The 24,418-nt window shown below is 39.4% G+C and overlaps 1 protein-coding gene across 1 annotated transcript in view; it reads left to right on the top strand.

Annotated features, from left to right (window-relative positions):
• MCF2 (MCF.2 cell line derived transforming sequence) overlaps positions 1-24,418 on the top strand; it is a 67,793-nt gene that overhangs the window by 28,543 nt on the left and 14,832 nt on the right. Inside the window, exons 8-20 of the mRNA XM_035005846.1 lie at positions 301-415; positions 3,503-3,622; positions 5,986-6,177; positions 7,119-7,310; positions 8,613-8,784; positions 10,069-10,116; positions 13,581-13,618; positions 16,415-16,503; positions 17,646-17,712; positions 18,419-18,534; positions 18,649-18,718; positions 20,741-20,833; positions 23,981-24,073. Coding sequence (XP_034861737.1) covers positions 301-415; positions 3,503-3,622; positions 5,986-6,177; positions 7,119-7,310; positions 8,613-8,784; positions 10,069-10,116; positions 13,581-13,618; positions 16,415-16,503; positions 17,646-17,712; positions 18,419-18,534; positions 18,649-18,718; positions 20,741-20,833; positions 23,981-24,073 — 1,405 coding nt within the window. The remainder of the gene's footprint in view (positions 1-300; positions 416-3,502; positions 3,623-5,985; positions 6,178-7,118; positions 7,311-8,612; positions 8,785-10,068; positions 10,117-13,580; positions 13,619-16,414; positions 16,504-17,645; positions 17,713-18,418; positions 18,535-18,648; positions 18,719-20,740; positions 20,834-23,980; positions 24,074-24,418) is intronic.

The raw sequence follows: 24,418 nt of genomic DNA, 5'->3' as shown, positions 1-24,418 counted from the left end.
TTTTTTTTTTTAAGATTTTATTTATTTATTTGAGAGAGAGAGAATGAGAAAGAGAGAGCACATGAGAGGGGGGAGGGTCAGAGGGAGAAGCAGACCCCCTGCTGAGCAAGGAGCCCGATATGGGACTCGATCCTGGGACTCCAAGATCATGACCTGAGCCGAAGGCAGTTGCTTAACCAACTGAGCCACCCAGGCGCCCTGACATTGCGTGTAATTCTTAATGTCCAGACCAAGTTTGTGTACATACCTACAAGACAAATCGTTGTTGTGAAGGAATTCTAATGACTTTTCTTTGTTAAGATTGCTGACTCAAGTACATGATATGGAGATAGCTTTTGATGGATTTTGGGAAAAACACCAATTAAAAATGGAACAGTATCTGCAACTGTGGAAGTTCGAGCAGGATTTTCAAGAGGTCAGTTAACATTTTTTTTTTCATTATGCCAGAGGTTCTTACTCCTTGATCATCAGAAATATAGTCTCACAAGATGCCCATTTATACCCAGAGAGAGATGGAAAGGGGGCAAATGTGAGTGAACCCTGCCCAGATGTCTTTCTTTAAAAAAAAAAAAAAGTTATTTAAATTCCAGTTAGTTAACATATAGTGTATTATTAGTTTCAGGGTAGAATTTAGTGATTCATCAGTTGCATATAACACCCAGTGCTCACTCCATCACGTGCCCTCCTTAATGCCCATCACCCAGTTACCCCATCCCCCCACCTGCCTCCCCAGGTTGTCTTTCTTGCTTACTTATTTCCTATAAGAAAGCATTTAAGTGCTAACATATAAGACAGGACTAAGTTGCCGTTCACCCTGATGTTTATTATTGTAATTTATTTTACATATAAAATGTTTTCAGCCTGAAATTTCCTTTCAGCTTTCCAAGGAAATAATACCCACTTCCTTCCTGATTTTTTTTTTAATACCATATACCTATACTGACTATATTTAATACGATGTAACAAAAACATTTTTTTTTTGGATCCAGTAATTTATTTCTATGAAAAGCCTGATGTATGAAGCGGCATCGTGTCTAATTATACATTATTTTATTTTATTTTATTTTTATTTTTATTTTTATATTTATTTATTTATTTATTTATTTATTTTTTTAAGATTTTATTTATTTTTTTGACAGAGAGAGACACAGTCAGAGAGGGAACACAAGCAGGGGGAGTGGGAGAGGGAGAAGCAGGCTTCCCGCGGAGCAAGGAGCCCGATGCGGGACTCGATCCCGGGACCCCGGGATCATGACCCGAGCCGAAGGCAGACGCTTAACCGACTGAGCCACTCAGGCGCCCCTTTATTTTTATTTTTTTTAAAGATTTTATTTATTTATTTGAGAGAGAGAATGAGAGAGAGCACATGAGAGGGGGGAGGGTCAGAGGGAGAAGCAGACTCCCTGCCGAGCAAGGAGCCCGATGCGGGACTCGATCCAGGGACTGCAGGATCATGACCTGAGCCGAAGGCAGTCGCTTAACCAACTGAGCCACCCAGGCGCCCTAATTATACATTATTTTAAAGGTTACAAAAAAGTACCTTCTAGTTGGATGCTTCTGGAAAATACATCACACATGGTCAGGCTCCTCACAGTCTCTATCATAGTACTTTACCAGGAGGTCCAAGGAAAACTCACTGCTTTTCTCTCTCGCATGTGGCCAGCCTGTTTTCCACCCATGACTTTCTCACATGCTTGGTATTTCATTTGTTCTGGACACGGGGCTCAGGTCCTGCCAGCCCTTTGCCTTCTGTGATGCCAGCAGATTTGGGACTGCGGTGCTCTCTGTGAAACCTTCCTTAAGGAAAGAGTAGGCCAAGTTGCTCTCGGGCCTTCCAGGTATTTGTATCTTTCCCTCCTCCCCAACCGAATACATGCAAAAGTCACGCTCTTCCCAAACACACCCATTGGGCCTCTACTTATATGTTAATTTGTACCCAGACAAAATTCTTGTCCTGTAGCTATTTTGTTTCTTCAAATCATTGTTGCCTCTAATCAGTGTTGTTGTCGTTGACCTTGGATTGGAATTTCACTGATGTGATCTGTGTCTCATGGTCACCTGCAAATAGGTTCTATATATATGTAGGAACTTAACTTTAAAAAAATCTTATTTGTAAATTCCAGCCATACAGAAAAGTTTGAATATTCTCAAACTTGAAATATTTCTGAATATACAGGATAGGAATATCCTCTTGCATAACCACAGTACGGTTAGCAAATTTAGTACAGTTAACAATGATGCAGCACTTTCTATGACCTACCGTTGGTATTCCAGTTTTATCAATTGATTCAATAATGTCATTTCTATCATTTCTTCCCCCGCCAGTACAGGATTCAGCCTTAGAGGGTTGGGTATTGCATAAGTTGTCATGTCTAGTCACTTTTAGTCTAGAAGATTTCCATAGCCTTTCTTTGTCTTTTATGACACTGCCATTTTTGAAGAATCCAGTTCTTTTTTCACATAAGATGCTCTTCATTTTCCATTTGTCTGACATTTTCTCACGATTAGATTAATCTTTGTGTACCCAGCAAGCATACTATATAAGTGATGTGTTCTTCTGAGGGTATCGCATCTGGTGGTAAGTGAGGTCCACCTGCCCCTCATTGTTGATGTGCACTCTGATTACCCAGTTCTCCACTGTATTATTACTTTCCTCCCACGTGTAACTAGTAGGAAATGGGTGGGGAGAAAATTTAAGGTCATGCAAACATCTTGCTGCTTATCAAAATTTCTTCATAGGTTTAGCATCAATTAGTGATTCTTGCTTCAACCAGTCTTTACTATGATGCTTGCTTCAACCAGTCTTTACTTTCCAACTCCATTGTTCCCTCCATATTTCCCAGTTCCCATAGGCGTGCTGCTGGGTGCAAGAGTCTTCCCTTCTCCCTGTTTCTTTATTTATCTGATTTTGGGGTTCATTAATTCCTAGTTATGTAATGGTTTATAATTCTTTGCTGTTCTTAACTATTTTGGTGTTTCAGACTGACTACTGTGTCCTTGTGACATGTCCAGACTTTTTCTGTTGTTATCACTTCTTTACTTTCTGGCATAAAGAGATATCCCAAGCTCATCTTGTACCTACTCTGCCTTAGCCCGGGAACCAGCCATTTGCCTGAGGAGCCCTGGTTTCTTTTTCTGGGTTCCAGGTATGCTCATTACTACTAGAGGGTCTTTGTTCCGAGGACCACTGACCACAGAGCCTGGGAATATAATATGCAAGTATATACTCATGCATATGCTTCTGTACATGTCCGCATATACCTGCCAGCCTATGTACATAGTGATATCTTATATATCATAAGCACACACTGAGATCTAGGAGGTTAGATTTTAATAGAGTATATCAATTTCTAGGAATAAAATAACAAAGTATTCTCCACATGTGCCATTTTTCCATGTTGCATTTTTTTAAATAGCATTTCCTATCAAACTGGATTAAGGGAAAATGCCTAATACCTTGTATGCTTTTAAGACTTGTTTTTTTTTTTTTTCCTGTTTATAGCTTGTGAGTGAAGTCGAACTTATGTTAAACCAACAAGCAGAGTTGGCAGACGTAACAGGGAACATAGGTCAAGTAAAACAAAAAATAAAGAAGTTGGAAAACTTAGATGGAAATTCTCAGGTAAGATTACATCTCAGATGTTCACTGTTCTAATAGTTACATTTTGATAGTTTTCAGTAGTACCAACCCTTATGGGCCACCTTTCATAGCAACAGTCTGTATAATTGGTTTAATAATACTGGTCTGTATTCTTTTCTGATCAATGTGAGCCAGACAAGTCATGTAGTTGTAACAGGTGGCTTCTGAGATGATGATGTGAATGGTTTCAGGCCCACCATTAGGAACAAAGGTGTAAATCATTTTGAAGAAGCTAGAAACTGTCTTATCAAGAATGCTATTTGAGGGGGGCACCTGGGTGGCTCAGTCAGTGAAGCGTCTGCCTTCGGCTCAGGTCAGGATCTCATGGTCCCGGGATTGAGCCCCATGTCGGGCTCCCTGCTCACTGGGGAGTCTGCTTCTCCCTCTCTCTCTCTCCCCCTACCCCTGCTCGTGCTCTCTCTCTCTCAAGTAAATAATAAAATCTTAAAATAAAGAATGCTATTTGGTACTTGGAAATGATGGAAATATACAAGAGCTTAATTCCTTAAATATCCATCATGTGGATGTGCAGTTGAAGCAAACATAGATTCAGACAGATAAATCTGCTTAGTCTTACTAGCTGTGTGACCTTGGGTAAATTAAATTTTCTAAGCCTTAATGTCTTCATCTATAAATTGGGGATAAAGTGACTTACTTTGCAGAATGATTATGAGGATTCTTTTAGATGTTGTAGGCAAAACACTTAGCACAGTACCTGGGATAGGTGATTAGATAATAAGTAATCAAAAGAGCCAACAATTATCATTTTGCTGGTCTTAAAGGCTTGGACTCATAGTTTTAATAGTTAACAAACTAGCTTTGCTCTTTTGTCTTATATGTGACAGCAAGGCCATTGTTTTTTAAGGTGCATTCCCAGCAAACAAATAGATTCATGGGTATACCGTAAGCATCTAAAAGTGAAATTTGAGAGACCACAGTTGTGGTGACCAGTTCTAGAATTATGCTTGTAGGTTGTTGTGACTGTGGGGCAGTTTATAAATCTCTGTGGCATACTAGAAAGAGAAGGCAAATTGGCTTGGAAATGAGGGGACTTTGAGGTTTTTATTTGTTTGTTTTTAATTTTTTTTTAGTTTTAATTGTGGTAAAAAAAACCCCACATAACATGAAATTTACTATCATAACCATTTTTTTCATTATTTTTTTGAGAGAGAAAAAGTGGGAGGGAGAGAAAGTGAGCATGAACTGGGGGAGGAGGGGCAGAGGGGAAGAGAGAGGGAATCTCAAGCAGGTTCCACGCTCAGCACAGAGCCTGATGCGGGCCTTGATCTCAGGACCCTGAGACTATGACCTGAGCCAAAATCAAGAGTCGGGTGCTTCACCAACTGAGCCACCCAGGTGCTCCCCCTCTTAACCATTTTTAAGTATACAGTTCAGTAGTGTTAACTATAGTCACATTGTTGTGCAACAGATTGCCAGAACGAAATTTTTCATTTTGCAAATCTGAAACTGTACCCATTTAAAGATTTTATTTTTATTTATTTGACAGAGAGATAGAGAGAACAAGTACGCAGAGAGGCAGGCAGAGGGAGAGGGAGAAGCAGGCTCCCCGCTGATCAGGGAGCCGGATGCGGGGCTCGATCCCAGGACCCTGGGATCATGACCTGAGCCGAAGGCAGCCGCTTAACCGACTGAGCCACCCAGGCGCCCCGAAACTGTACCCATTTAAAAAAAGAAGAAAAAAACTCCCTGTTTTAACCCTGGGTTTCCCGCCAGCTAGGTAGGCTAGTCACTTTATCATTATGGGTTTCAGTTTTTCTTATTTTACCTTGACAGATACTCCCGACCACCTACTTATTTCAGTCACTATGTCGGGAGCAAGTTGGGGACCAGGGTGGGAGGGGGGATGCCAGTAGTTGATAGAGTGGGGGCAAGGCCACTAAGATCCCCTTTGACTTGGAGACCCGGTGGTGTTCACTTCAGGTATGTAAAGTAGTCAGGTAGATGATGACTAATGAGATTTCCAAGGCTGAGATGGTATGAAATCCGTTAGCTTTCCTTTGGCCCCCGTGTACCTCATTGGATAGATGCAGTTCTGTTCTAAATCTGTACATACCAGGAGAAGCAAACCTCATCCACACTCTGAGCGGGCTCGTTAATTTTCTGTTTCTGGTGCCAGAAATACGTATGTTTCTGATGGCGTCACTGCAGTAACTAATGACTGTGACTGGAAGCTTTCTTAGAGCCCGCAGAAGTATGACATCAAATCGTATTTTTGGCACTCTCTGTGCCTTGCTAAACCAATTTGCTTCACAATTACTTTCTTGTTTCTTCTCTATTTGAACAGATATCATACAGTTCTTGTCTTACTTCTTTCTTAAAATTAGGATCTGTTAGCAAAGGCCCGGTTTGTGATATTACACGGACACAGACTTGCTGCAAATCACCATTATGCCCTTGATTTGATCTGCCAGAGGTGCAATGAACTACGTTACCTTTCTGATATTTTGGTTAATGAGATCAAAGCCAAAAGGATACAACTCAGCAGGATCTTCAAAATGCACAAACTCCTACAGCAGGTAGTGTCTGAGCAAGAAGATCATTTTTTTTTCTTAGAGGTTACAGGGTAAAGGTCTGTCTGGGAGAGCTTTGGAATTATATTTGTAAGACGTTGAAGGATTGGCTCTGATGACATTCATTTAATCCACGTACCTTTGCAGTACTCGTGGTGAGTCAAGTATTGTAAGAGTTTTGGCTTCTGGTTGGGATGGCTTCCTTTCGGTTTCGGGTACATCTCTGAATCCTCTCCTCTGGTGATAGTTTGCAGGCAGCATACTTTTCAAAGCCCTAGAGGCATTTTGCTAAAGCCAGAAACTCCTCTCACACTTCATAGTTACCGCAATAAGAAATTCAACAGTGACGGGAAGATAGTGCTCCATGGCTTGGCGGTCTGACCCCTTTCAGAATTAGGCAGTGAAGAGAAGAGCTGGCCTTGGAAGTGGAATGTCAAATGAGGATATCATTTACAGACGTCATATCTGAACATGAACATTTTAATCTGTACATCTCCTTCTTTGGCAGGGAAACTTTTATCCTTGTCCTTGACAGTCACTACACATTTATATCACACTTTATGTTTTGCGAGGCATTTCATATTTCACTTATTGATTTGGGGAAAAAATAGCATGCAGCTGAAGTCTTAGTGTTGAGAGAATGGTCAGACTCTTCACTGCAGAATGAATTCCTTGTTATGAAACAAGTACAGTGCTTCCCAGCCTTGGCTGTGCTTCAGAAATACCTGTGAAGCTCTGCAGAAATTGAAATGCCTGGCTTAGGGCCCAGAGCTACTGAATCGGAATTTCTGGGGGCAGAACCCAGATATCTTTATTTTTAACAGCTCTGAAAACAACTCTGATTCACAGAAGCCAGGGCTGGTAAACACTCCTAAAGGACAAATATATTTCTATTTATTCATTCATGGGTTTTGTGTGTGTGTGTGTCTGTGTGATTTGCTCATCAGGCTCGTCAGTGCTGTGATGAAGGAGAATGCCTTCTAGCTAATCAGGAAATAGATAAGTTTCAGTCTAAAGAAGATGCTCAGAAAGCCCTCCGAGACATTGAAAACTTCCTTGAGATGGCTTTGCCCTTTATAAATTATGATCCTGATACCCTACAGTATGAATTTGATGTAATTTTATCTCCTGAACTCAAGGTAAGAGGTGTTTTTTTTTTTTTTCAAATGAACAAATGGTTTTAAAACTGTAATTCTAGTAGTGTTGGCAATAGTTTTACTACTTCACAGCTGACTTTATGTCAAATTGCGGTTACATGCTTCTCTTAAGGATGAGGCATGATATTAGTACCACTGGTAAGCCTCAGAGAATACAAAGGCTTGAAGCGTCATGCTGGCTCAGTTGGTAGAGCATGTGACTCCTGATCTCGGGGTCCCCAGTCTGAGCCCCACGTTGGGTGTAGAGATTACTTAAAAATAAATAGACTTTTAAAAAAAAAAGCATCCCAAGGCTTTATGCTTGCTATATAATGAAGAATAAATCCTCTTTGAGCTGTGATGCCATTATTTTTCAACTCTTTTCACATACTAGGAGTTCTTACATATACATCGTTCTGTGCATCCTTAGAGAAGGGGCTAAAGCTATCTTAGGACAATACTGGGCCCTTGTCAAGAGCATTCTACTCCAAATGTCTTGTCTTTCTGCTGCAGTTACTACCAACAGATGCTGTGTGGACACACATCTGGCTTTCCTACTGAGTTTGAGATTGAAGGGATAAAGAAATGATCTGGGGCTTCTTGGGGGCAGGGTGCAAGCAGACGTTGGTATTAACAAGGTAGAGACCTACGGGTTACTGCAGACCACTCTGTTGGAGATGTCATGAAGCACTCTCACTACGTTGTCGTTAAGAGATTTTGTGATGCTATTTGTTGCCAAAATGTGTAGTTGACTCTTAAGTTTGGAAGAGGATCTAAAACCATGCTTAGCTGCAGATCTTAGGGGACACCCCAGAAAATCAGAAACGTGGCCACAACAACCAAGTGATTTCTCTGGAAGCAACCAAGCGAATCTCTAACTGCCTCAAATCATCTAGGAGGGTCTAGGAGGAGCTTTTTATACCACACAGAGAACTGTAGAACATCCTGCAGGATAACCCATCACACACTGCTCTGACAGTGCTTAACTGGTGGCTTTCTTGTGCTAAACGTGCCTCCTTTTCCAGCCCTTACTCCTTCCAGCCATGATGGGTAACGCACTTTAGACAGTGACCTATTTCATGACTGCTTGATCAATTTCTTTGAGTTGTTTTGGTTGAGATCTTCTGGTTTTATGACCATGTGAAGGTAGTGCATCCATCTGTTTTCTGTTGCTTTCCTAATTTTTTCTAGTTCTATTTTAAACTCTAAATTAATTTTTTGACCGTCTGGGTCTGAGAGATGTCATAAGATTTGTAATGACCTCAATTCAGAAAGTATTTCACAGAAGTCTCGTGCAACCTGCAGGTTCAAATGCAGACTGTACAACTGAAGCTTGAACACATCCGAAGTGTGTTTGAGAACCAACAAGCCGGTTTCAAGAACCTGACGGACAGGCATGTGAAGCCAGTCCAGTTTGTGGTACCTGCTTCTGACAATTTGATGAGATCTAGAGCATCATTGTTTTCACCTAAACATGGTAAAGTATCTTACGTTCACTCTTCTTTTCCTGCTGCTGTCTGTTACTCTTGATGTAAATACTGAACGCATTCTTCAGTCCTGATAAATTGAAATTTTATTTAAGCATCTTTGGTCACGTTTACACTCTGTTGCACAAGGCAGGACTCATGGTCAAGATTATTGTATGACAGTAAAACATAGTAACGTAGTGTAGTACAGAATGAGGACAGTCTGGACTGAATGGCCCAACTTTGCAACGAGCGTGAACATTTTACAGGCATCAAGCCCACCCCTTTCTTCTGCAGGTGGAGGAAAGCATATGAATCTGGTACACACGGGTATGCGTGTGCATATGCACACACATATTTACTACTTACGTGGATAGATTATTACTTGGTTCTTATTAGCTTCTAGTAAGTGAATGGCTTCGGTAATAGAATGGATTGCCTTTTCTAAGTAAGTGCAGGTAAACAGAGTAATTTTGCTAGTAATTAACAGTTAGAGTCCATTTTCTGGTTTTAATCTTTGTAGACTAGTTTTAACCATATGATATCCATTTCCTTTCTACGTTCTGTAGGATAAAATAGCTATCCTGACTGTGGTGGTGAACTAATCTGGAAGTAAGATGATTCTGTTGCCCAAAGTTTCCCTTGAGCTGCCTCTGGGGCCAGGGCCTCTTAGGGGAGAGTAATTTGACCTTTGGGGCCCTAAGTTAGTTGAACGGGTGAACATGGAACTAAATTTTGTCTGTCTGATCTGAAGGATCAGAGACCTCATTAATATATGGGAAGTGCTTTGAAATTCGGAGAAAGCTTGAATCAAGCATAAGGAGCATAAAAACCTCGGTCAAGTCCCCGCATGGATCATATGAAAATGAGGTGACGAAAGCATGTCACTCAGCTAGGACGCTAGAAGTTATGTAGTTAATAGTTATTAAATATAAAAATATACTCACAAATGAAACTATGAACGGTGCCGTAAGTGAAGAATATTGACTAAGAAGATACAGGGCAAAAGAATAAAACAACCCAAAAAACCAATAAAGGGCTACAGAGCCACAGCTATGGGAATAAAAATAGGATAGGTTTATATTCCTTAGCAGAGGACAGGGCACAGTTAGATGTCTGGCTCTGTTTATCGGCTGTGTGACCTGGGGCAGTTCACTTAACCTCTTTTAGCCTAGTTTCCTTGTTTGTAAAATAGGACCAATAATGCCTAGTGACTTGAAAGGGTTGCTGTGAAGACAAAGAGGAAAAAACCTTACAGTATTCTTATTTAATGGCATTACACTTTTTTTCTGCAGTGGGAGTTGGATACTCTTTCTTTCAAGCATGTAAACTTTTTTCCCAAGGTACCCATCTTTATTACTTTTCTTCTGTACATTTTCTGAGTTTGTGTCCATGTGAAAAACCAGTTTGACATCTAAAACCAGCAGCAATTCATTCTTGAATTTTGCCCACAATTAACTTTCTCCCTGTTTTTTGTAATAATCATCCGTATTCTCCCAGCATTAAACTTACCTTGGAAAATGACTATCTGAAAAGTAGCTTATGCTTCTAAACTCTAATCTCATCAAATGACCACCCATAAAAAGAAACCAAGGAAAACAATTGGCTATGTTAAAATAAATCAAGCTTTCTTTCATTTTAGAGACTCTTGTGTCTACCACAGTACAACCGTTTGTTGGGAGTAGCTTGAATTTTCTTCAGTTTAAGACTGTCTAATGTATTTATGTGGAAGAAGACAGCTGACTGAATAAATGATATGGTTGGATAAATGATTTCACCCATTATTTATCGTGGTTTCTAAAGTAAACCAAAACATCATTTATGCTACATTGTTTCTTTTTACCGCATTGCTCTGTGAGTAATGGGGATTATAACAATCAGGTCTAAATAATTCTTCAAGACTTTTAATTGCTAAGCCAAATATATAAGATTTGGTCAAATCAGATTGTGTTAATCTTTCATGCAGTAAGTCAAACTGGTTTTGTTTGTTTGTTTTTGTTTGTTTATTTTTATTAATTTGCATCAAACAGAATCCTATATCTAGCACAGTGCCTGGCAACTAGCAGGACGCAATAAATATTTGTTGAATTAACTTTTTTAAAGATTTTATTTATTTGAGAGGGAGAGAGTGGGAGAGAGTGCAAGCGGGGGGAGGGGCAAAGGGGGAGAATCTCAAGCCGACTCCACGCTGAGCACAGAGCCCCATGCGGGGCTCGATCTCACGATCCTGAGATCACGACCTGAACCAAAACCAAGAGTCAGTCGCTTAACCCCTGAATTAATACTTAATACAGAGGGAAGTTAGCAAAGAACATTGTGAGAGGTAAAATGTGGTTTGAGCTCCTAAATCTGTAGCTCTAGTCTGCATCTTTCTCGTAAGCTTCAGAGCTCCATTTACAATTTGCCTCCTTGAATTTCCTATAGGCAACTCAGACTCCACATAGCCCAGCCTGATAGCCTCTCCTGCAAATCGTCCCCTCTTCCTCTGTTCCTCATCTCAGTGAATAGTATTCTGATTCCCCCTGGTCGTCCCAGTCTGGGGGCCTTGGCTTCCCCTTTGCACTCATGCCCCACCTTTAACCAGTCACAAAATCTGCTGCTTTCCATCCCCACTGCCAAGTTCTTAATCCAAGCTCATGTCATCTGTTGCCTTGACAACCGCAGCGGTCTCCCTGTCTCCCCACTTTCCCTTTCACATGCCTCTACTCGCCTTGCCCATCGGACTTTACTGTTCTCTCTCTGGGACACTATTTCCTTCCCTCTCCCTTTCCCCTTTGCCGGCTTCTTTTCCTCTAGCAGACTTCCTGTCCCTAGTCCTCTTCCTTCACGGAAGCGTTTCTTTCCTGCCTCTCCTCCTTGGCGCCCAGTTTGGTTGAGTGACCGTGCTGTGAGGTAACAAGTCCAGCCATGTGTCTTCACCGCTTTCGTGTAGTTGCCTGCTTTCCATCTCTTGTTAGACTGGAAACTCTGTGAGGACAGGGCCTGTGTGCAGTTCATGTTTGTATCCCCAGCACCATTATTCATGTATCTATTTATGTTGTTGAAAGAATGAATTTCTCTACCTTGCTTTTCAGAAAAAGCTGCATTCCTCATGAGTTGTGTATCTATTCCTTTTTTTATCTTTTAATGTAGTTGCAAAGAATTAACTAGTAAAGCTAATTAGTAAGGCTCCCTCAGTTACCTTTATAAATAAGTTTGGATCTCTGTGTATCAGGTGTCTTTAAAGTGGTGAACATCAGTGTTCATTGAGAAATTGATTTTATGTGGTAAGTTGCCACTAAGTCTAACTTACATATTTATATATACTATGCTATAAACATAAAGCTTGTATATAAAATATATATATTTTTAACTTTTTTTTGAGTATAGTTGACACACAATGTTACTTTAGTTTCAGGTATATGACATAGTGATTCAGCATCTCCATATGTTATGCTATGTTCTATACATAAATATATATATATATATATATATATATATATATATATATATATATATATATATATATATGTTTAGTAGGCCCACTCCAAACGTGGGGCTTGAACTCATGACCCTGAGATCAAGAGTTGCATGTGCTCCTGACTAAGCCAGCCAGGCACCCCTATAAAATATATTTTTATTTTTACTTTTTTTTAGAAAGTTTATTTATGTAAAGTAATCTCTACATCCAATGTGGGGCTCGAACTCATGACCTCGAGATCAAGAGTCGCACACTCTTCTGAAGAGCCAGCCAGGGGCCCCTAAAATATATTTTTAAATAATGAAAGTGAAGTATAAAATTTAGAGAACCTAATAGCGTAGCCTTTCCCGGAGTGTGCCTTGCAGTGGTTCCTGCCAAGGAAGAAAGGGCAAAAAGTATATTTCTTCCAGAGAGAGAAGAGACCCCTGCAGCCTGTGTGGGTGGCAGCCTTTTTTAGCAGCACTGAAAATAAGGAACTCAAATGACCTGGTCTTGCACTGGACCATGCCCTGGGGTTTGTAGGAACATTTGGACTCCTTGCTTAATAATATAGGGGCTCACCCACTGTAAATAGAACAGAAAGACAAAACAAAGAAAAGGAGGGGTGCCTGGCTGGCTCAGCCGGAAGAGCATGCAACTCTTGATCTTGGGTCGTAAGTTTGAGCCCCCCATTGGGTGTAGAGATTACTAAAAACAGATAAATAAACTTTAAAAAAAATACAGATAACTTCACTTTCAACATGTTAAAAAAAAAAGGAGAGATGAAACAGGAAGAACAGAAAGATTAAAGCTTAGAATTTTGATGAAGTTGTTGAACACTACCTCTGCTTCTTGGACAAGACACTAACCTTACTTACTTATCTATGAAATGGGGATAGAAATAGTACTATCTGTTAGGGTTGATTTGAGGATTAAAAACCAAAATGGGTGTGTAGGGCTTAGAACTGCCTGGCATGTAGTTATTAGTTAAATACAGATGTTTTTCCAAACTCTTTTGGATACAGTTAGTTAGTGAGCTACAATCTGATTAAATGCTTATGTGTCAAAATGAACACTAAATCTGCAGATAATTACAAATACTAACACCTTCATGCTCGCTTGGCAATCGTGGAATTTTGATGAGTCAGAGAATGTGTGAAGACGTAGCAAAGTGGATGCTCAGTAAGAAGTTGAAATCATATAGATGAATCTAACCAGTCAACTGTTTTGTATAGTGTGATTTAAAAATACTAACATAAATATGTTAGAATATTCATAGCTCTCTATTTAATAAACATGCATGCGTTTTAATTAAAAGTATTGATTTTAATTCTGGCTTGAAATTCCTCTTTCATATTTTTCTACTAGGAAAGAAGAGTTGGAGACAAAATGAGAGCAACTTAAAAGTAAATACCATTAATTAATTCAAAATTAGCTTTATGGCTGTAGTTGCAGAATTGGTATGGAGGCTGAAACCATATTTTTAATCCACTAAACCAATATTGTACATTCGGAAGCCTGTTTAATCTAAAAGAAAAAGCTGTTGCTGCATTGTGTCTAATTGCAGTCCTGGCATATCCCCAGGTGTATGAGCAGTTTCTCAGGTCTTGGCTCAAGTTCAGAATTAATTTCCGTAAAACATCTATAAGTCCCAGCTTCTCTTTCCCCCCACTCCACCTCAATAAACTTAAATAAGTATTGCATCTTTCTACAAAAGGAGGTTTCTTTCATAACTGATTACATTCCTGTAAGTAGAAGACATGGACAAAGGACAGGTTCTAATGGTCCATACGCTGGACTCAAAAAAGACATCTATTCGTTTCTTGATTGATACAAGACTCCTTCTTAGTTGTCCATGATATTCTGGTATCTGCAGAGAGTAGCCTCATCATCACTGTAGGGCCCTACATTTTCCTTGTGTCTTCCTGATGGTAAATAAGGACAAGAACATATATCTCCAAGTGGTTATAGTATAGCAGTGATAGTGACTACCTGGCTTTTAATCCCAACTCCATCAATTACTGGCTATATAACCTAGGGTAAGTTCTCTGGAACTCCATTTCCTTATCTATAAAATGGGGATAATAACAGATCACCCTCATCATAGAGTTCATGTAAACATAAAATAATATTTGGGAAGTATTTCGAATAAAAGCGTGGCATATGGTAGTGTTCTTCATGTTGTATACCATTGTGAGCAGGCTAGTGAATGGCCCGTTGTACAGCCACAACTTCTGTTTTCAAGAAGGAAACAGGCTGAATACCAAATTCCATAGTCTTACGGGCCTTTCGGTTCCAGTTTCCACTCATGGCACCCTAACGTTCCTCTATGTGGATTTATTCGTTTACATATTCCAGGGGGAAATAGGAGGCTGTGGCTCTTGTACATTTTCTTGGTGAGATTTGTAGCTAGTGAACCGAGGTCCAAAATGCACACGTTCTTCCAATTCAAGTCAATTTGCACAACCCGTAGGCATTTACAAGTATAAATTTATGTTTTGAAACTTTCCAAACTTGTATTTCAGAAACCTGTTAGGAATAAATGATACATACCTATCTGATGAATGAAGAAGTATGCACCATTATCATCAGTCTTAGTTATAGTAGTAAAATGATGATAGTCGGTACATTCAGATAGAATGAATCAAAGCATAGTCTTAAAAAGAGGGAGCATAATGGTAGCACACCATGGGCTTGACTCTGTTTCATCACTTATTAGGTATGTGACCTGGGCCCGGTTGCTAAACCTCTCTGAGCCTCAGTTTTCCCATATGTAAAATGAGGATAAGTATGCCATAGCTTGCTCAAATGCTGGGAAGATTGGATACAATGATTTGTGTTAAGTACCTACAACTGTGCCTGCACAATGTATAGGAAATAGTCAATAAATGTTTGTTCCTTTCCACATGTGTTTGTAATATTTTGTGGAAATGCATTTTAGCTGACAGATCTCATACTTCATTTGGGGTTCTACTTGTGACAAAGTAATACTACCTTTACTTGGAGTTCAGGCATTTTGCTGGCTCAGAAGTCCAAATACAGCCAGGATCCCTGGAAAATAATTCTAAGGCTTCTGAAGAACAAATAACCACCACAAGTCTCATGTAGTTGACTCAGTAGGCCAGTCCAAGTCCTATAGAGCCTTCAAAATAAGACAGTGGTTTAGGACCAGGGAAGTTACTTGTAGCAAAAACTGACATGTGGCAGAGAGCAGAGACAGAGATCAACATTTTAAGAAAGAATAGACAGTTAGTTACCCACATGTTATTAGCCCTGGGGTGTATCATCAGATTTTTATCACATCATTCATGTTCCTGATGATACCACTGAAGCATTAGAGAGTCAATGATGTTGTGTATCCTTGGTTAAAGAATTCAAGGATTCATGTAATATTTCCTAGAAAATTTCCATCAAAAATCATTAAGGTTAAAAAGCTGGGTTTTTTTCTTCAATGAGTAAACTTTAGTTATCTGGAAACTCAACTTTTTACAAATTAACCTCACCTCCCCAAAGTGCCAAATAAATGAGACATTATTTAGTGTGTAAAATAAATTATTTTTTTCTTAGAGCTCGAGTGGGGATTGGGGGAAGGTGGTGGGAGGGGCAGAGGGAGAGGGAGAGAGAGGATCTTAAACAGGCTCCACGCCCAGCCCAATCCCACGACCTTGAGATCATGACCTGAGCCGAAATCAAGAGTCAGATGCTTAACCGACTGAGCAACCCAGGCGCCCCGTGTGTAAAATAAATTCTAATTAGTATCTTAAATCCGTCCTCTTTGGCAACTCAAATGATTTTTATTTATTTATTTATTTTTAAGATTTTATTTATTTATTTGACAGAGACATAGCGAGAGAGGGAACACAAGCAGGGGGAGTGGGAGAGGGAGACGGGGAAGCAGGCTTCCTGTGGAGCAGGGAGCCCGCTGCGGGGCTCGATCCCAGGACCCCAGGATCACGACCTGAGCCGAAGGCAGACGCTTACCGACTGAGCCACCCAGGCGCCCCTCAAATAATTTTATAATAATTTACCAGTACAGATTTTTTTTTACCAGTACATATCAAAGTCATTCCTGAAAAAAATAATCCTAGTGTTTTCAAGTTATCTACACAGGACCTAGAGAAAACTTAATTTGAGCTAGATTTTCTTCAAGAAGAACTGTACTTACATAGATGCTAATTTAACTTTTATTTTCATCATTTCAGATTGAAGTGGTGCATGGTTGTCGGGAGAAGAGAAGTTCTGGTCAATCCTCCAGTTTGGACAATGACAATAGCTTGGATGTTTTACAGAAGTATCTTTTCTTTGTTGACATATACTCATATACACATCTACCAGTAGGAATCTCTGATTCCGTGTTGAAGGCGAATGTGCTTGGATTTTGAAATCACAAAATGGGGTTCTGTTAGGTTGATGAAAGGAGCACTAGATGAGGTGTCAGAAGTCCTAGAATTAGAGCTGGCTAACCTATGCTCTGTTTGTGTGACTCAAAAATTAACTAGAGTTTTCCAGAATCTTCATTTTCTCTTTTGTAAAAGAGGTAAAAGTGAATGAGACAGATGTTTCAAAAACTATAAGGGTTATGTAGATATAAAATGTTATTTTATGAATGTTTACTTTTATATAATTATGTTACTATTCTAGACATAAGAATATTCACCTTTTTTTAAGATTTTATTTGTGGTACCTGGTGGCTCAGTCAGTTAAGTGACTGACTTATGATTGTGGCTCGGCTCACGATCTCAGGGTTGTGAGATCAAACCTCACGTCAGGCCCTGTGCTCAGTCTACTTGAGATTCTGCTTGAGAGTCCGTCTGCCTCTTCCCCCACTTGCACTCTCTCTCTCTCTCATATAAATAAATAAATAAATAAATAAAACCTTAAAAAAAACAACTCTTACAGCTCAGTGGTAAGAAGGAAAAAAACCCCACAAATAAAAAAAAAACCAATTTAATTTATTTATTTAAGAGTGAGAGTGGTGGGGGGCGGAGCAGAGGGAGAGGGAGGGGAAAGAATCTCAAGCTGACTCTCCACTGAGTGCAGAGCCCGAGGCGGGGCTTGATCCCACAACCCAGAGATCATGACCCGAATTGAAACCAAGAGTTGGATGTTTAACCAACTGAGCCACCCAGGTGCCCAGTAAATTGATTCTTAAGCTTAGTGAGATAGAAATAAAGTGGTTTTTTTTTTTTCATTTAAAAATAAGCCCTGAGCCCCATTTCCTTTCTTCTAAATGTATTTTAGAGTCTTGTGGGTGGTACTTATTCTAGAAACCATACAATTAATTTTGTCTTTTGTTGATAAAACCAAAACCATTGATAGTTCCTACGCATTAACCATTTTTACGTTGGACAATTTATAATGAGAATGATTGAAAGGTCATAATAAAATTCTAAAGCAACAAAATAACTGATAAATATTGTCTTTTCACTTTAGCCATGTCCTAAATGAACTGATACAGACAGAGAGGGTGTATGTTCGCGAGCTGTTTACTGTTTTGTTGGTAAGTGACTCAAATGATATTTTCCCATCTCTGCCCAAATGTTCTCCTGCTACATTCAGTAGGAGGTGTTGAGTTTTCTCTTGCTATCTGCTTCCTTGATTGTCATACACCAGCAGTAGGTCCTTCTCCCACTGTTTGAGTCTGCGTGTGTGTGAAATGTGCATGTTCAGCTTCTCCCTCAGTAGTGAGAATTGTGGAACCCAGATTTTATTATAGAAGAGATAAGCTGTTTTCTTAAGGATCCAGCAGATTGTTATAATTATTCCCAGGGTGCTATTTAGAGATTGTGATGTAAAGAACTAAAAGTAGGAGTAAAACAGTCATTTGATACAAATGTCATAATATTGATTTGGTCTGAAAAACCTAAACATGTATTGCCAGTTTGAGGAGAGGTTAATGACCTGTAATGTACTTTTTTCATGCTTGGTTTCTGTTTTGTTTCCTACACTATAAGCTACTCTGAAGGCCAGAGAGTCACTTTATTCTACCTGTTGAGTGGGGAACCATGATTCCCTTGTCTTGCTTTCTTAAAAAAAATTTTTTTTTAAATGGATAACTTTGGGTACTGGAAGATTTGATTATTAAAATTACCAACAGCTTTACCCACTCATCCCCTATACATTCTGCTGTATCTGTGGCTTTGGTGGCCCAAACAAATGTTAATGTGAATATTTTTTAAATGAATAAATGTATTTATTTTGGGTAGGGCTATAGAGCGGAGATGGATAATCCTGAGATGTTTGATCTTATGCCACCTCTCCTGAGAAATAAAAAGGATATTCTCTTTGGAAATATGGCAGAAATATATGAATTCCATAACAAGTATGTAATCACTGAATTGAATTTTCTTTTTCATCCTATTATTTAAAGGGCTATTGACCAATTTATTGTATTTCACATAAAATTATCTCATTTTTTTCTCTGAAATTTTTACAGCATTTTCTTGAACAGTCTGGAAAATTGCATTGACGCTCCAGAAAGAGTGGGACCTTGTTTCCTGGAAAGGGTTTGTTAATTATTATTTTAAAATATATAAATATGGGCCACTAAAATAGCAGCTCATTTAATAGGACCAGATTTAGAGACAAAGTAGGTATTGTTTTTTTATGTCTTTATGTTTTTGTTTATGTTTCACTCCAGCAAGTATTTAATGTTAGACCAAGTTTTGTTACAGAAGTTGATGCAGTGAAGTATCCAGAGCATGCAAATGGCCATTGTCTTCCGTGGTATCAAATGCTTCAATGGCTCAGCTTGTGACCACTGACCTTTGGGTGATCCCAGGAGTCCAGGGACCATCCTGGCTAGGAAGATGTGAGACTTGGAATCGCCTTCGCATAACCATTCTTGGTTTGGTTAATTTTTAGCCTCAGAGATGCCTTGGCATTCCCCTCGAATACGTGTAAAGGCTTAGCCTCAAACGTAGTCTGGCTTTCAGCACCAGGGTATCTGTCACAGGAACTTTGTGAAACAGAGGGCTGTCTGTTCTTTTTATTCTATGAGATCATTCAGAGAGGCTCATTTCTCCATGTCTCAAGAGAACGCTTAGCACAATTGACTTCCCAGACTTTGTAATCATACCTCTCCTCCATTAGAATTTTTTCTTAGACTGTTCTCTGCTTATCTATTTCCTCCTCTTCCTAAAAAGTCAGTTCCATCTTGATTTGAGAGTCAATTTGATAATGGTGGTCATTGAAAGCTTCCGAATAGATGTCTTATCCCAGAGAGTGTTAGTGGACTCAGAATACAATAAGGTGAAGAAAAAACTATTTGTCATTACATTTCTCAATATATTCTAACTTTAAACACATTTGAGTGATAGCCAGATTCTTCCCTGACTTCCCTAAGCAACACCAGTCTCTTTCCTTTGGACTTGTGTAGTACTTAATGTCTATGCTACTCATTGGGGATTTTATATTTGCTATGCATTTTTTTTAAAGGTTTTATTTATTTGACAGAGAGAAAGACAGCCAGAGAGGGAACACAAGCAGGGGGAGTGGGAGAGGGAGAAGCAGGCTTCCCGCGGAGCAGGGAGCCCGATGGGGGGCTCGATCCCAGGACCCTGGGATCATGACCTGAGCCGAAGGCAGATGCTTAACGACTGAGCCACCCAGGCGCCCCTGCTATGCATTTTGACACATATTTGTGAATTCTGTCTCTCAACCAGATGAAAAACTCTTTGAGGCAAGGTCCGTATCCTATATATCTTTGTATCTCTCATAAGGTGAGCAGAGTTATTGGCAACCACTGTTGGTTTGGTAAATGCCTATTGATAATGTTCATTCATTCAGTACCCATCTACGGAACGCTTACTATACACCAAGCACTGTGCTAGGCACTGTGGATAGCAAGACCAAGGCTGTTCCCACAGAAAAAGGGGGAAAAATAATTGTATTCAGTGTGAGTTGTGCTATATCAAGGATATACAAAGGATCCTGTAGGAGCCAAGAAGAGGGGCATCTTACGCAGACTGGAGGTATAAATGGTGGCTTTCTAGAAGAGACGACTCATGAGAAGGATGTTAAAGAGTGAGTAGGAGGTAGCCCGGTAGATGAGGGTCAGAGAGAGATGATTCCAAGCAGAGAGAATAGCATGGGCAGATGCCTAGTGGGGTTATAATATGATGATGATACCCCAGTGATGAATCAAGGACCTTGGAAGTTAGCTCCAGCTTCGTTCAGTAGGGAACTGAGAGACTAGTAGCATGGAAAGAGCATGTTTCTTTGTAACCTGTTAGCTCATAATTATGAGAAAAATTCGTCTGTTTTTATAGTTCGGAAAAGGTTTTTCTCTCTCTAACTCTCAGACTTGGTAAGTGAAAGTTAGGGAATTACTGGGATAATTATGTGTCCCTCTACTCAGTCTGGTGGGCATGCTTTTCTTGGAATACAAAGAGGGCTCCAGTGTGGCAGGTCCTTCAGGCCACATTCTCTATAATGCTTGGCCCCACTCATTCTTGTTCAGCCTTTCTTGATAAGAAAAGAACATATTCACAAATTGATAATACATTTGAATTTGTTTTTTATCACAGAAAGATGATTTTCAGATGTATGCAAAATACTGTCAGAATAAACCCAGATCAGAGGCAATTTGGAAGAAGTATTCAGAATGCGCCTTTTTCCAGGTATAGTAATTATTTAGGTATTGGATATACTCCTTCTGGAAGATACTGGGGTATTTCTTATAAATTCCTTTTCTACTTTCGGTTATATACAATACAGATCAAAGAACAATTTGACCCTGTTGCAAAACACGCACATGCGCACAAATATATATGCTGCTTCTCAGAGGCAATCACTTTCAGTTCTTTTAGCTACTTCCTTTGGTATTTACCTCCATGTTTCCAAAAAACATGTTTATATTGCTACTTCAGCCCTCTTCACTGCCTCTGCCTCACCACTGGACACATACACAGACTTCTTTTCCTCCAAAACATCCGCTATGGTTATAGTTATATAGATATATGGTGTTAAATTATTAAGACTATGTAATTCCTATGCTCAGATGAATCGTGTGGTATAAGATGGTTGCTTTTCCATCCCTTTCGTTTTTCTTGCAATTGTCTTTTTTACTCACTTAATTTTTATTTTTTTTAATTTTATTTATTTATTTTTAAAGACTTATTTATTTGAGAGAGAGTGAGCCAGCGCCTGCATGAGCAGGGGGAGGGGTGGAGGAAGAGAAGCAGAGCCCCCACTGAGCTTCCTGGTGAATAAGGATCTGGTTGTCAGTGTTCTGGTAGCCAAGCTGGGGGAAAAGGCTGGGAGTCTTTAATTGGCTACATAAATATTCAAGTAATCTCTTTGCTTTCAGTATGGTACTCTGTCTTCAACTAGATCTGCTATTCCCCAGCTCAAAGGCCTTCCGTTTCATTCTTTTCAGATAAACATCCGTTCTTCTGCTCTCCAGAGGGAGAGGCATCCATCCTGTTATGTATAGCGGCATGGCTTTTGGAGAGCCTTCTCTTTCCTCACCTTTTTTTTTTTTTTTTTAATTTGCCATTTTAAACGTTTTATAAAGATTTATTTATTTATTTATTTATTTATTGAGAGAGAGTGTGTGAGCGTGTGAGCAGGGGGAGGCGCAGAGGGGGAGAGAGAGAGAGAATTCCCAGAAGACTCCATACTGAGCACAGAGCCTGATAGAGGGCTCGATCCCACGACCCTGAGATCATGACCTGAGTCAAAATCAAGAGTTGGATGCTTAACTGAGCCACCCAGTGCCCCCTTTCTCTCCCTTTTTAAAAATACTTTTTATGCCCATTTAATTTTTTTTGTAACAGCTTTATTGCGATGTAATGAAAATACCAAATAATTTGCCCTTTCCAAATGTGCCATTAAGTAGTTTTACTATATCCACAGTGTTGTGCAACCATTATTGCAGTCAGTTTAAGAACAATTTCATACTCCACAAAAAACCCACCCATACCTTTTAGTAAACACCTCCGACATTCCTCCAACCCCTACAGCCTTCGCAATTAATAAGCTACTTTCTATCTTGCTAGATTTGCCTGTTCTGAACTTTCATATAAATGGAATCAAAATATGTGATCTTTTGTGTTTGACTGATTTCACATAGCATCATTTTTTTGCAGTTCATCCACGTTGTAGCACGTTATCAGTTCTTCATTCCATTGTATGGGTATTTGACCTTCTATGTACCCATTCATCAGTTGATGGTAATTTGGTTCTTTTCCACCTCTTGTGTACAAGTTTTTTCTGTGGACATATATTTTCATTTCTCTCAGCCATATACCTGGGTATGAAATTGCTGGGTTGTTTGGTAACTCTCTGTTAACTTTTTGAAGAACTGTTGGATTGTTTTCCAAAGTTGCTGTACCATTTTATATTCCTTCTGGTAGTGTATGAGGGTCCTGATTGCTCCACTCTCTCACCAACACTTGTTAGTATCTACTTCTTTTTTAGCCCCCTCTCCCAGTATCTACTTCTTTTTTTTCCTAGACATCTATTTTATTTATTTTTTTCCTTCTTTATTTTTTTATTAACATATTATGTATTATTTGTTTCAGAGGTACAGGTCTGTGATTCATCAGTCTTACACAATTATCTACTTCTTAAACAGACTTTCAACAACCATATTTTTTTCAAACACACCTTCATCTCTCACTTTCAGGGGTACTTGATGTCTGTGATTCTGGACTCTTTGTGGAGGGAGGGGGAAACTGAGTTAGTTGTACCTTAGTTTTTCCCTCTGTCAGCTTGAGATTCACTTTTCTCTAGCGTGCTCACTTGCTTACCACCTGTCAGTTTGGTTTCCAGGTTCCAGATTTGGTTGATGGTTTTTCCTCTCCCATCTTTGTAACCTTGGGTTTTGTCTTGTAAAAATGACTCTTAAAAATCATTTTGGTTGGGCTTCATGAGTGAGGAGAGCTACATGCATGTATCAGTCCATGATCTTTAACCATAAGTTGCTAACTGAATTGTTTTTAAAGATTTTATTTTTTTTTTTTTGAGTCATCTCTACACCCAACGTAGGGCTCAAACTCACAATCCCGAGATCAAGGGTCGTATGCTCCACTGACTGAGCCAGCCAGACACCCCCTAACTGTTTGAATTAGATTGTATATTGTTTTTTATCCATATCCAGAGGCAGGTCCCAGATCTTACACATGTATATCCTCTCCTACTCCCTTTGCGTTCTGTAGTTCTTAAATGCACATTTCATCCTAATCGGCCCCATCTTGCTGTCATTATGGACCCTACAGCGTTCCCAGGACCCAAAGTCACGACCCTTATATTTATCATGGCATTGAGCCAATAATCAGATGAACTATAGCACCAGTTGATGAGGTCTGTATTTTTCTTGTGATATTAAAAAAATCTCATACCCAGTTTGATTTATATTCTGGGCCTTGGCCTGTGGAGCTGAGCCTTTTGTTAATTTTCTTAAATACATTTTTAGTCATGTTTCGTTAATCATGTTCATTTCTGGCCATTCATTGTTTTCTCATCTTTCAAGCATTCCACATCAATGTGCATTTTATGTAAAAACTTATTTGTATTTGAAATTTTAGCATTTTCTACCTCTCAAATCCTTGAAATAATGTTTACAGTAGTTTTTTTTTTTTTTTTTTTTTTTTACATTTATGGCCGCTTATAATTTCCATACGGTCCGTAACAGCGGCTTTCCTGGTAGATTTTCCTTGAGATGTAAGAAACCTGCATGCATTGGGTCTAATCAGTGTACACTTGGCATTTTCACAGGTACATGTCTTAATTTAAATTTACTGATAATTATATTTTAATGACAGGAATGTCAAAGAAAATTAAAACACAGACTTGGTCTGGATTCCTATTTACTCAAACCCGTGCAACGAATCACTAAATATCAGTTACTGTTAAAGGTAATTACGCGAAGCATTTGTTTCTTTCTTTACTTACTGCTGTGGGTCAGATGTGGCAAAGCCATTAAAAAGGAAGCGGCTGGTGAGGAAGCCCCAGGAGCAGGGAGGCTCAGTGAACGGGAAGGCTGGAGTTAACAGTATGCTTCCTCCTTCACTGTGGTGATCAAGTGCCCGATGCCTAGATGTAAGCAGAGACTCTCTAGAGTCTTTTTAGCTATTTAATTATCCACACAGGTTACGTTGATGTATGTATAACGAATGCAGAACTTTTACGATCATTAACTAAACAAATATTATACATGTTCACCACGTTCTATGGTCTATGCAAAACAAAGAAAACAAATT

This window comes from Mirounga leonina, unplaced genomic scaffold (assembly GCF_011800145.1).
Source record: "Mirounga leonina isolate KUSES-001 unplaced genomic scaffold, KU_Mleo_1.0 Mir_101664, whole genome shotgun sequence".
Taxonomy (NCBI): Eukaryota; Metazoa; Chordata; class Mammalia; order Carnivora; family Phocidae; genus Mirounga; species Mirounga leonina.
Note: the sequence above shows the minus strand (reverse complement) of the source record. Positions and strands in the feature narration are given on the sequence as shown.